This window comes from Cinclus cinclus, chromosome 2 (genome assembly GCF_963662255.1).
Source record: "Cinclus cinclus chromosome 2, bCinCin1.1, whole genome shotgun sequence".
In the NCBI taxonomy this organism is placed as follows: Eukaryota; Metazoa; Chordata; class Aves; order Passeriformes; family Cinclidae; genus Cinclus; species Cinclus cinclus.
Genome location: NC_085047.1, coordinates 1541165 through 1555174, shown reverse-complemented (window position 1 = coordinate 1555174; position 14010 = coordinate 1541165). Strand labels below are relative to the sequence as shown.

Sequence of the window (14010 nt, the reverse complement as noted above, 5' to 3'; positions counted from 1 at the left end):
AAAAAAATGTTAAAAATGTTTTCTGTACTGGAGAACTTCCTCAAGGCAAAATACATGAAAATACAGAATGGGCCTAAGCCCTGCATAGACCAAAATGATTCAGAACTTCAACACATTTTCATAGTAAATAACTTACGGAAAAGATAAATTTTAAAAATACACACCACGGTAATTTCCTGATTAACAAATTATCCCAACAGAATAATGCCACAGCTATCAAAATTATTTCAGAACCTACCTGTGCATATTCTTTCTCAATTGCAGCTCTTTTCTGACTGAATGCTCTGAAAGAAGAGCAAAGAAATTCCATCAGAATATTAAGCAAAACACTCCAAATTCAATAATTTAGTCAAAATCCATTAACACAGAGAGCAAAACTCTACAAATTCAGTAATTTGCTTTAAAAGTAGCTTCTGCTGGACAGTCTGCAGAGTGAAACAGCAAGAAAAAGGGAAATGGTTTGACAAGTGCAGATCAGTAGCCCAGCAACAACCATGTGCGGACTTCACATATGCGATGGCTGAATTTCCAAGTTTTATTGGGCAAACTCAGCTCCCAGGACTCCTCAGTTCCCAGGAATAAATAGCATTTTCTTCATCAAAAGCTCGTCAGCTTTCCGGTAGCACAGCCGAGGGAGGAATTTGGGAGCAAGGAACAGGATTTGACTTCATGTATTTAGACAGACTTACTTAATTTTCTTCAGACTTATCTAGAGCAGCATTATTTTCTTTAAGCTATGCCACAAACTACTCAGCTTAAGGCCACACCACAGGCACAAAAAAAAAAAAATTATCTGATTATATTTAAATTAATTACACAATTCTGGTGACACACCAATAAAAAAACCCACACCTCAGGAACATCCTCTAATCAAGTTACCTCAATAAAAAGGAGCTCTGGACAGGCTCCTTTTACTCCTGTCCACCCTATTTCATCCATGAAGAATATCCACATGCTACAGGCTCAGCTTCACCAGTGGGATGTAAAACCAAAGTTTAAATGCATCATGATTGCTTAGAATTCTTCCCAGACCAATGACAGCCCAAAAGATCTGGCCATGTTCCAGCTCCAGCAATTAAACTTCCCAAATCCCCCTCGTGCAGCCCAGGTGGGTTCCAAGGGCTGTGTGACTCCCATATGAAACACCTCCATAGGAAAAAGTGAAGTTGGCGGAGATGCCTGTGAGTTAATTTCCTTCATAAAGCATTCCAAGTATTCCAGCTGATATTATAACCCAATTTTCTTCTCAGATCTCCTGCTCCAAAATCCAATATCCCATTCAGTTTAGCAAACGCCTAGAAATCACAATGTTTCTCTGAAAAGACTCACTTTCTATCAGAAGTATCAAGGACTGCACAAATATCTCCAAGGACTAACTGCAATGTGTTATCAATATTGAAAGGGAAGAAAACAAGTGACAGTCTTTGGAACGTAAATCTGGGAATAGTTGAGGCAAACAAAGTTATTTTCCAGTCTGAAGCTAACTGCATTTCAAAACATAGACTCAGGGCTGAATTACACCAAACCTGGGTATGAAGTTGTGTGTTTCACCTGAGACATCTTCCCACCCCATTCAAACCAAATTCCTCTTAAATTGATTGCAAAACAATGATTGTGACAAGCAGGAAGCCTGAGATACCCCCGAAAACTTTCTACATGAAAGTTTTGCACCAGAGAAGGAAAACAAAAACATTCAACCAGCCCTTGTATAGGATTACAAAATAACATGAAAATCAAATTGACTCCCAAAACCAACTGAAATCTTGGAATTGGATCGACCGCAAGCCCTGGCAGGAAGAGAATGGATTGTAAAGCAGCACCTCCTCATGAAAAATATTTTCGTTTTAGATTTTGTTCTGTATTTTAAATGAGGAAATAGTTGGCAAGATGATGCATCCAATATTTAAATTTGTCTTGCTGAATGAAGAGAATGGTTAAGCATGGAAAGACCGTCGGGATCAGCCGTCTGCATTCCTTGGAGCCACTGCTCCCTGCGGCTTTGGGACTGCGCTTCCCTCCCCTGGTCCAACACAAAGCTGCTTTTTAACCTTGGGACAGTTTATACAGCAACCCTTCTATGACAACTATGAATGTATTACAAAACATGATGAAAGAGGAGACTGAAGTCAACACATTTCCCAGGAGAAAATTATTCTGAGCAAGGGAAAAGAGAGGTCTGACTAATAAATGCATCATAGTTCCTTAACTGGAGCAGTGTGAAAAAACTTCGACGTGTGTATCCAGATTTTATGTGCAAAGCTGGGAGAGTCTTAACCTTACTGTCCTTCAGGATGGACTTTCAAATCCAATCATATAAGGAAACATTTGTTTCCATGAAGTAATAAAATGTTCTCTAACTACTGGTAACTTTTTAAGACATGAAATAGTGAGTCTGCAAAAAATCAGGAACATTATGTAGTATTTTTTAAACTAGGGAGCACTGATACCTACTTTTACATCTTTTTCTCAGAGTAATCATTAACTAAGCAGAGGGAACACCAGAACTGCACTCTCCAAAAAGGCATCTTGGTTTGTGGAGAGCAATTCCTAAATATCTTCTTTATCCTGTCAAAGTTAATGCAATATATTTATTCCCTTCTCCCCATTTTCACTCAGGCTCTGTGAGACCAGGGAATTCTAAGAGAGCAGGAGAAAGAAAACTTCTCTTCCTGCCATTCTCACTTTGCTAATGCCACTTTTTCTAGTGCTGAGCTCTCACTGCAAATTCCCAACCCCAACTGGCATGTATTTCCAACACTCATATCTATTAAAGGTAACACATGCTAAGAAATAGTGAGGCATCTTTTTATATTCCCATTGGAGAAGAGCGCAACAATGTGAATTAAGGAGTCAGGTCAGCAGAGAATCATATTTCATTAAGTTTTTCCTACAGGGAAACAGGAGAAACAGATGGGCTTAATTATTTCATGGATGTCCACTTGGGCTGGAAATGTGTAAAGCTCACACCTTCATGAAAAATCAATATAAGAACACTAAGATATACATTAGTGTTTCACAAGACAACGTCGCATCTGCCAATACTGTGCAGTTGTACAAACCTGAAGACCAAAGCCACAGGTTGCACAGAAGAAAGTTAAACCCAGTGACACCCTGAAAACCAGAAAGTGAATTAGTTGCTGTATAAAAATTTAATTCCATGAAGAGCTATGCAAAAACGTAAACACACACTTCACGTTCGGTGCTCTTGAATAAAAGAGGAGGCTAAATTTGCACCAGTGAATGTGTTTCTATTCAAAGACTGAGAAATTCAACAGGCCCGAATTCCATTTGGAACAACTTCTCATGCAAAATTATGATAATGACCAAAAAACCCAAGGTATTAACTGTAAAATTTATACAACTCACCTGACACCAGAAGTTTGTGTTTATGGGCGTTTTGGCTATGAACATTCAGACAAATCGTTTTGAAATTTTAATGACATTTTTAAATCCTTGCAACTAACACAACGCCTCAGAAAAAGGACAAACTAGTATCACACCCAAAACATCCAAAAATATTAGGCTAAAGAAATGCACCTTCTGACTGACCTTGACAAGAAATTAATTCACCCTATCAAAAATTCCTGAGGTATGTCTCCCTAAGAATCGTAGAATGCATTGCAGCTGGATTAAACCTGACTCAATCCACCAACACTTGAGAAGATGAATCAGTGAATTTTGAAATACCCAAAAATTTTCAGCTTCCCAGAAAGTAGATCATGGATAATTCCTGACAGCTAAAACACATGCCAGTGGAAAATTATGACTTTACAACGTGTGCTCGTAACGTACACTGGGAACACACACATTCACTGTGCAATCATGTCCAAAGTAATGCCATCCTGTTTATTTTTGTTTTTTTAAGTATACACTCACTCCAAAATTTTCCATTAAAAACATAAAGACAGGTCTCATTGTAAAGAAGAAAAGAAAAAGGGGAACAGCTGGTTTTAACCCAGTGACAAAAAACACTCCATCAGCTTGAATCAACCCCAAATACTGTTGAATTTCTTTGTATTTATTCTTTCCTGTCCTCTTTTTAAACCATCCCAGACTTTAAATTATTTTGAATTATTTTTAATGGGGCAAAGGAAATAAATAAGCATATTGCATTACTGCTGGCAGGATGAAGACGATATTTAGGAATTACTGCCCACAAATCACTCCTGGCCCAACTATTAAATCGTGAAGACATGCAGTGAAATGCTCCTGTTCAGGATGGCATTGAAATTCCAGCCTCAAGTGCCAGCCTGAATGCCCCTGAACTTGGCATTTGCTTTTGTTGACCTTCCAGAAGTTCCTGCCAGCCCCTGTCACCCACAGCCTGAGGTCACCCTGGACACAGCCCTGTCTCTAGCCTATCAATGTTCTCCCCCAATTTAACAGGCTTCTTCAGCTTGCCAAAAGCCCCATCCCACCATCCAGGCTGTGACTGAAGTCATGGACCAGCACTGATCCATGGACCTCTGAGGGATTCCCAGCCACCGGCAGCACTTGGCACTGCTCCCCACCACTTAGATTTGGGAAACCCAGCCAATTTTCCACCTGGCTATCAGTCCATGTGTCCCCAGAGTGGCTGTAAAGATGCCACAGGACTGTGTCAAAGGTCTCACCTGAGCCACCATGTACAACACATGCATTGCCAGCTTTCCCAAAAGGCAATCAAACACCTTCTGCCCTTGTGAGTCCACGCTGGCTGCTCCAAATCACCTCTGTGCCCCTTCAAGGAATGAAAAAGAAGCCTCAAAAATGGTTTCCAGGTTTTGCCGTGTAATTTTCCCAGGAATTAAGGTAAAGATGAGCAGCTGCTGCTCCCCAGGTCCTCCTTCCAGTGGTCTTTGAAAATGGGTCCAGCATTTGCCTTACTACAGTGCTCAGGAAGCTCTCCTGACTGCCATGACCTTGCCAAGGTGACAGGAATCATGCATCCCACTGTACCTCTGGAGTTCCAGTGAGCATGAAGTCCTGCAGCTGCACCTGCCCTGTCCAGTTCCATTGGCCAGGTTTTGCTGCTCACAGCGCTGGGCTTGGCTAGGATGGAGTTGATTTTCTGCACAGAAGCAGGGATGGGGCTGTGCCTGGGATTTGTGCTGAGAACACCAAAGTTCCAGGCACAGATAACTCAGGGATGTTCCCGTTAGTGCTGAGCAGTGCTTACACAGCTCAAAGCCTTTCCTGCTCCTCACACCACAGAATGGGTCAGGAGGGACTTTAATAATAACCTGGTTCCAGGCCATGCCGTGGACAGGGATACTTTCCACTATCTCAGGTTTGCTCCAAGCCCAGTCCAGCCTGGCCTCGGACACTGCCAGGGATCCAGGGGCAGCCACAGCTTCTCTGGGCAAACCGTTCCCATTAGTGAGTAGGCTGTGAGTGCATAAGAAACTGGGAAGGGACCCAGTCATGACAGCTGACCCCAAGTGACCCCAGACCGCACCACACTGTGGTCACAAATAAAAGCTGGGGGAAGAAGAAGGAAGAAGGGATGCTCAAAATGACGGCATTTGTCTTGCCAAGTCATAGAATCATTTATGTTGGAAAAACCCTCAATGGATCATTGAGTCCAAGCTGTGCCCAATCCCCACCTTGTCCCCAGCCCAGAGCACTGAGTGTCACATCCAGTGCTTCCTTGGACACCTCCAGGGATGGGGACTCCAAACCTCACTGAGCAGCCCCTTGCAATGCTTGACAATCGTCTCCATGGGGAAATTCCTGCTGATGTCTGACCAGACCCTGCCCTGGCCCAGCCCGAGGCTGTTCCCTCTCCTCCTGTTCCCTGGGAGCAGATGTCAAATCCCCCCTGGCTGTCCCCTCCTGTCAGGGAGCTGTGCAGAGCCAGAAGGTCGCCCCTGAGCCTCCTTTTCTCCAGGCTGAGCCCCTTTCCCAGCTCCCTCGGCCTCTCCTGGTGCTTCAGACCTTTCCCCAGACCATGGCGCTGATTTAAAATACCCTTTGGAATGCCAGCTCCCACTACAAAATCCAAAGGGAAGCAATACTGAAACACTTGGAAGGAGAAATGAGCCAAAACATTTTGCCTCCCCCCCCCCCCCCCCACCAAAGGAAAACAGGTTAAGGAATGCCAAAGTCCTTGCTTGCTTTAATTCAGTACTTTAAAGTGAATGCCTTCTCCCACTTTTCCCCAGCAACATGAGAAATGCACCATAATGAATCAATACTGTACAACCAAACAACTGCCATTACCTGGTTTTTAATTTAAGGACAGGTGCGTCACTAAGAAAGGCACAACTGAAACCCAAATACTCCAGCCATCGTAAATCGTCCTCGTGCCTCCGTTCAGGGCAGAGGTTGGCAATAAATGCTGAGATAAGATAACACAGCAGCAGCTGCATGGCTAATGAGGGACTCAAGAACACCCGTGTGTGCAGGGACACACTGCATTAATATTCCCTCCCCGTGTCCAGCAGAGACAAAGACAACATACCTGGAGCAATAATGAATCTACAGGAATTATTCATCTCGACAAGACTCTCAAACACTGCATGTAATAAGCTCCTCTTCGTGGTTTTTCTCTTTACTAAACAGAATTACCACTACAGAAATGTTTTAGAAGATTTGCATAAAATTCTGAGCGTCTGAAGAGTAAATTATTTTTCAGAACTCCACTATCTCTGAAGGTATCTGTACACACACTGCAGAAAGCATGGCAGTGCAACAACCAGGCTATTAAAATTTGGAACATACTTCACAGAATCCCAGAATGGTTATGGTCAGAGGGGACCTTATAGAACATCCCATTCCTCACCCCACCATGGGCAGGGACACCTTCCACTGTCCCAGGTTGCCCCAAGCCCCAGTGTTCAACCTGCCCTTGGACACTGCCAAGGATCCAGGGGCAACCACAGCTTCTCTGGGAACCCTGTGCCAGGGCCTGCCCACCCTCACAGAGAATTCCTCTTAATACCCTTCCTGCTAATACAATCTAAAACCTACTCTCTTTTTAGCTCAAATCCATTCCCTTGTCCACCCTGACACAAAGTACCCAAGACTCCAAATTCAGAGATTTTTGTAGCCTGACTTTCCCTTTTCCCAGCAAAACTCCTCCAACATTGATCACTAAACACTACTAATGATATTTTTTATTTATACATCAAAAATTTCACCTCAGACAAAACATGGCAAGTGAAGCTTCACCTTAATTATATCACATAAAAGAATTAGCTCCTTTATTACAACTCTCTGTACTATCAAACCACTACAAAATCATCGGCGAAGACAACTCACCATGGAATCCAGGTGCCTCCAATTGCCTTCTGGCTAACTGTATTTTTTTTTTTTTTTTGGTACTGTATCTTGATTTAAACATCCCCAAATTTTAGTAAAACCAGTGCTGACTTTAACAGTCCATCTCATGTCTTTGCTCTTGCAAAAAAAGCAACTGAAGAAATTAAGAAGTTGTAAGCAATGAGGAAGTCACTTCCATTTCATTTAAAACCAGAATCTCCACTTGCACAGAATACTTCAGGGTCCTTTTCAGCCACGCCGAGAAAAAAACTCACGAGAGGTCATACTACAGGAAATCACAACCTTTATGTTTGGTTCTAAAAATAACAAACGCTTTTGTTCGATGGTTTTATATCATCTGAATGAAACAGATGTCTTCCCAGAAAAATGTCTCTTTCACATGCATGCTGTCACCTGCCAGGTTTATGTTATTACTTAGAAATAGGCAGCATTTAGCAGCATTTTTATCAAGGAGCAAAAGTTCCATGTCAGGTTTGAATAATATCAGCACTGCCACTATGGCCTTTCCTGCTGAAGACTTCGCACCATCTCTTATATAAACTCCACAAGAAGTTACAGTACTGTGTTGGGAATTTAACTGCACTGTTCAAACATTGTTTTGCCGCTTGCATTTTGAGCTGGCTTTATTTGCCTGGTCTCCAGTTAAACTTGCTACCTCCCACGTTACATCACATCCATGCCCTTCAGCACAGATACACACACATGGAACTCTTCCCACAGCTCTTGGTGATGAACATATTTCTACATCAGAGCACTACCTTGGTTCTTCTTTCCAAATTATTTATTAAGGTTTTCTTGGACATCAGTAAAGGGAAAGATTTCCCCAGAAAAGGCTGAGTGGGGGAAATAAAACTGCTGAGTAGTGAAGACCCTTCCCTAGAGCCCATAAGTAAATGCCTTGCTGCTCCCATTCCCAGCGCATCCCTCCTTCGACTCCTTGTGTCCCTGACCAGCTGGAGGTGTCACTGATATTGTCCTTGGGCAGCCAAGCAAAGCTTTCATACTCCTCCTTACTGCCCACCAACCTCATGTACTCCCCGTGTTCAGCCATGCTTCTGCTGAAATTCCTGACCTTCCCACACAATGGGATAGGCTGCTCTTCAGCTCTCTGGGAGTCCTCCTCAGGAACACTAAGCTGAACCCATCACTCCTGGCTGATTCCCAGGAGACTCTGCCTGCCAACTGCGTGAAGGAGCCGAATTCTGCTCTCATGACGGCACGTCTCCAGGTCCTGAAGGCAATTTGTGGTCACAGAAGCCTGAGCCATCACCAGTCTGGACAGGATTCCGACCACCAGCCTCCCCTCCCGTAGCAAGTATGGACAACGTGGAGTTCTCACACCACAAACATCCCAACGTGGTGCGAACGTGGCCTCCAGGACAACATTTTTAACAAGAACCTTGCTGGCCAGGCCAAGGTCCCACTGGCTGTGAAAGCACACGAGGCAGCAGAACAAATTCAAAACCACCCTGGCGAGGTCACCCACAGCCTCAGTTTTTGCCCACAAAGAAGTTCTCTGACCTAGCATGAGAAGCCAGTGACATTTCCTGCTTGTAGATCCACTTGAGGTCTGCCTGATCTCAGCAAACATGTGAAGGGCATTTTTACAACTGGTGAAGCACAAATATTTGGAACATCAGGAAACTCCTTGCCTGCTGAGTCAAGGAATTCAGCTCTCCTTCCTGCAGCTTGCTGGCAAGTCAGCCCTCACTTTCTGCTTACCTCAGTGCACTGCTCCTGTTCTCTGGCCAGCACAAAAGAAATAAAAGAGTGGCCTTTTTTTAAACTTGACTTTAATGCACATACTCTGTACTGTCTCCTCTTCAGTCTTAAAATAGCTCTTCTGAACAGAGTTTCATAAATTCCTGCAGAAAGGGAGTAACTGGGAGCTCGAGCATCCTGTACCACAGCAGAGCTCTTCTCTCCTTTGCAAATTCCCTTCTACAAAGCATCTCACGATTTTCTGAGAGTTCTTCCCCGAGCAAACAGGAGCTACAGTATCCGCCCCATCCCTTTTAGAGCCAAGCACACAGTAATCCCTTGTTGATTCAGCTACTACAGAACATTTTACCACCCTGAGGAGCCCTGCTCCATCCTTCTGCCACAGGGAGGATTTACAGTAACTCACAACTGCACTGGATTCTGTATCTCTGCCCTGCAATTAGAAGCCTGCTCATTTCACACCTAAAACTAATCAGCTCTGACAGCTTTGCTACCATTTGTCCTTTGGAATGTTTACCCTTTAAATCTTCCCTTATCCTCAACTAAGGCAGAAGTACACGGAAGGAAAAAAATCTGCTGAATGTAAACAGAGGTATTAAGGCTGAAAATATTGCAACCAAAATTTCAATGTATCAGGATACAGCAAGCTATATAATCAAGGAATCAAAGTTGGGCATAATATATTTGTGACAAAAGCAGTCTCCTGCCTAGCCTGCCATCATCTGCCTACAGTTGTTTTTTACCCCAGTTTTCACACACAATTTTCAGTACCTGGATCATCCTCCTTCCATCCCCTCAAGTAACTGCAGGCACTGCCTTTCTAACCCCACCCAACTCAAAGGAGTAAAAACTCTGCCTTCCATGCCCACAGAGAGCAGATAAATGAGCTCTTGCTTTGGGAACAAAAAAAAAAAAAAAAAAAAAAAAAAAAACAAAAGCCAGAAGGTCTAACTTTGGACATCTTGAATTCCCAAGTTCTCACACACCGAATAGTTCAGGTGGGAAAAGACCTTATGATGATCATGACCAACCATGAATGATTTCCCGCTGTTGCAAAATGTCCCTTCCCAAAAAGCCCATCTGGATTTTCAAGAGCGCATTGCTTACTCACAGTAGTTTAAGTGATGCTCTTCAAACCTAAAACTTGCCCACACATTGTGCTATAAAGTCACAATTGTTAGCAGGACATTTAGAGGTCAATCACAACTGGCACAAGCCAATTTTAAGTGCTCTTTACAACATACAGAACATATTCGAACATACATAACTTATCTTGGCGACATTTCTAACTGAATTAAACAAAAAATATTAACGCATATGCAAAATGCTTGGTGTGAAAGTATCCACAAGCAAATTGGGCCTTAAACAGGAGATTGTCGCGATTTTTATCAGCACAAGCTCCCAATTAATGAAAAATTTCTCCTTTATAAAGCTATCAAGAGCAACAAAGCACTTTTTCTCCCAAATGCATTTGTAAGCTACGATTTTATTCAGAATTTTAAATGTTCTAATCCACACAGCCTATGATAAACCATGAAATATCTTTACCTCGTGCTTGAACAGTGCCCCTGTAGCAATGCACAGAGAAAAAAATTCCAGACAACATTCACTAGCAAGCAATGTACTCCCCATAAATCACATTACTGTACAGTTTGGGATTAGGATGAGTTGCCACTAGCAACAGAGCCAAAAAAAATCAATTCTGTCACTATATATAGAGAATTCTTGCAACCTCAAATGTAGCAAACGTTTTCAGCAATTTGTCTCAGAGAAGTATTAGCAGTCCAACATGTGATCAGAGGAACATGACACCCAGACACAAAACAATGCTAAAACAATAGTTTTTCCTTCAGTAGAATAAAAAAAGAAAACAACAAAGAACCGCCAGAAAGCTGCTGGTGAGTGTGAGCAGTTCATTCACCCTTTTCAAAATAAAAGCATGCCCTCTTTATAGCATTAACATTCACAACAAATACAAGGATTGGTTTCAGAGCTTAAGTGTATTTAAAATGATTACTAGTGAGTTTTTGTTTTAAAATGGGAAACTAAGCAAGCATTAGGGAGAGGTACAATTTAGACAAATACAGGGATATTTTTCTATAGCTTTCGCAAACCTGATTCATCATACCCAAGGCATTTCCCTTTTAGAAAAAAACACAGCCTAGGATGGTATAATTCAGCCTGTCTGCCAGGAGCTTTTAGAAAACAGGAATATGAGGAGTTTCTTTGATCCCCATTTGCTTAACAGCAAGAAGCCAAGACACATTTCATCATTCATGCTTCTTATTTCATCCTGGATCTGCAAAAGGTTTTGCAGCAGCAAAAACCACCTTGGAGTTCTTACTTTACTCATCTGTCACATTTTAGGAATCTTGACAGTGCCACCCAGGTTTATTACAAAGACCTCTCTCCTTTTTCCCCCTACAGTCTTAATACGAGCACTTCAATTTTAAATTATGCACTTCACAAGGTTTCATTGTCACTACCACTGACGTAAGTCAAATCCTGTTATTTTAATGGCTTCTACAGGTAATAATAATTAGTATAATGGGTTTTTTCCTCAGAGCACAATCACCCTGCTTTAGAAGAGTACAGTAAATGTTCTGTTATTTTTTAAGTCACTAAAATGTAACAGCTCCACTGAAAACATGTGGCACAATTCCTAAAATCTATCTGTAGATATAGGTCAGAATCACAGAACCATTTAGGTTGGAAAAGACTTCTGAGATCATAAAATCCAAGTTTTGACTGATCACTGCCTTGGCACCAGTGAGTGCCATGTCCAGTCATTCCCTGAATACAAATATTCCTTATGAACTTTTTCCCAAAGGAGAAATTGCAGTCTATTGCCAACCAAAAAAAAAAAAGATATGGAGAATACATCTGAGAGGGGTTGATTCATCCTGTCTTCTTGCTGCCGATAAGAATATTGATCTTGCTTACTACCTGCAGCATCACCACCTGCTCCAAGCACATACAGGAGTAGAATGCAGTTAAAACCATTTTTCCTGAGCTCCAATAAAACCAGAACAAGGCTGTTAATAAAGGTTTGTCATAGAATCACAAACTCACAGCACAGTTTGGATGGGAAGGGACTTGAAAGATCATTAGTCCCACCCCGTGCCATAGGCAGGAACATATTCCACTACCCCAGCTTGCTCCAAGCCCCATCCAACCTGACCTTGGACACACATCCAAGGGCAGCCACAGCTTCTCTGGGTACCCTGTGCCAGGGCCTGCCCACCCTCCCAGGGAAGACCTTGCCTTTCAAAAGCCCAATTACCCCTGCTCTTTAGCAGGCTGCAGTCATGCCCCTTGTCCTGGCATTCCATGCCCTTGTCTCAAGTCCCTCTCCATCTTTCTTATGGGCTCCTTTCAACCCTTGGGAGGGGCAATTAGGTCACTCCAAAGCTTCTCTTTTTCAGGCTGAACAATCCCAATTCTCCCAGCCTTTCCTCTGGGCTGCCAGTTCAGCAGCACAGCTGGGTGCAGAGAAGGCAAAAGGCATTTCAAACATCCAGCGAGCTGTGTCAACAAAAGGGCTCAGCCCTCCTCTAGCACAGTATCGAGCTAACCTGCTAAATTTAGAACAAAAAAAAAAAAAAAAAAAAAAAAAAAAAATCATAACCACAGCCGACAAACTCCTCTAGCAGAGAGATCCATTTGCTCCCTGAGAGGAAAGAAGTGGTTGGATGCGTGCAGAGATGAGGTCTTGGTTCTCAACTGGACAACAGCTCTGCACTGCACCTCCAGCAGAAGAACTTGGCAGCCAGCGAGCAGAGAACATCAAAGCACCCCCACCAACCCAAAGGAACTTCTCAGGGCAGATCAAAGCTCGAGGCACTTCATAACCCAGGCCCGGGGTGTTTCGAACAGCACCCCGACCTGGGGAACAAAGAGCGCCGTGACGGGGCCGCATTCCTGCGGCCCAGCCGAGCCCCACAGGAACAGCAAACCTTGGCTGCAGGACACACGAGTCATAAGTCCAAGTCTCCCCAGGAAATCGGGAATAACAACACAGCCACGCTCGGTTTCAGGGGGAAGAAACGTCCCTTTGCTCCTCCTTGCGAGGATGAAAAGGAAGAGAGCAGCCTCTTACCAAAAGAGGGAGAACACAGGAAGCATGTGCAGACAAAGAAATAAAGGACATTTTTATAAGTGACACATTAGGGGATGATTGAAGTCTTTATACGGGTTTTTAAAACTATTTCTTGAATACTAAATGCCCAAAAGACAGAGGATTCAGTCCTCTGGCATTAGGGATCCAGTTCAGCCACTTCTTGCCAACAACAGGCAGACTGCAACACCAACTTCAATCACTCCTTGGATACTACAATCAAAATTCTGCGTATTTCCAAATGAAAATCTCATGTAATCACAAAGATTACGTTCACCTCCTCAGCAGAAAAGCCTAAGCTTCAAATGCTTAGAAAAACTAGAATATAGGACCTTCTTTGTTTTCTACACAGCTGATCAGCTCACGGCAATTAACTACAATCTACTTTCTCATCAATTAATACAAATACAGACAAACAATGTCTAGAAAAAGTTTGTTTGCATTTTTAACCTATTTGAACATAATGAACATCACTCAAACTCTGCACACATTCAGCCAAATCAGAAGGTTTTAGGCAGATGCTCCCCTCAAAGCCGGTACATTACACAGGGAAAAAAAAGAGACTCCTAAAGAATCTTCCCAAGCTTTCCCAAGTCCTTCCAAGTCTGCCACTATTTATAGTGATTTGAGAGACTCAACACATCCCACACTGTTACAATTCTGAGCTTTTGCTTTGATTTGAAACACAAAGGAAAGAGCTAAGAAGGAGGTACAAACCAGTCTTACTGCCACTGCAGAAGTTCTGCTACTGGGTGGGAAATGTGGCATACAAGGAATAGCTCCAACTCCCGCTAACAATCCCAAACACACTAGTTGTACAAGTACCCCAAAAATACTAATGTTCGTTACACAGGGAACTGATGCTGTTTTAACTGCAAAGAAAAGATGGGACTGCTCAGAGATCCAGA

The 14010-nt window shown here is 42.9% G+C and overlaps 1 protein-coding gene across 1 annotated transcript in view; it reads right to left on the bottom strand.

Annotated features, from left to right (window-relative positions):
- The window catches only part of FCHSD2 (FCH and double SH3 domains 2), a 118826-nt gene that overhangs the window by 92111 nt on the left and 12705 nt on the right, over positions 1-14010 (bottom strand). The window contains exon 3 of the mRNA XM_062511177.1: positions 239-284. Within this exon, the coding sequence (XP_062367161.1) occupies positions 239-284 (46 nt within the window). The remainder of the gene's footprint in view (positions 1-238; positions 285-14010) is intronic.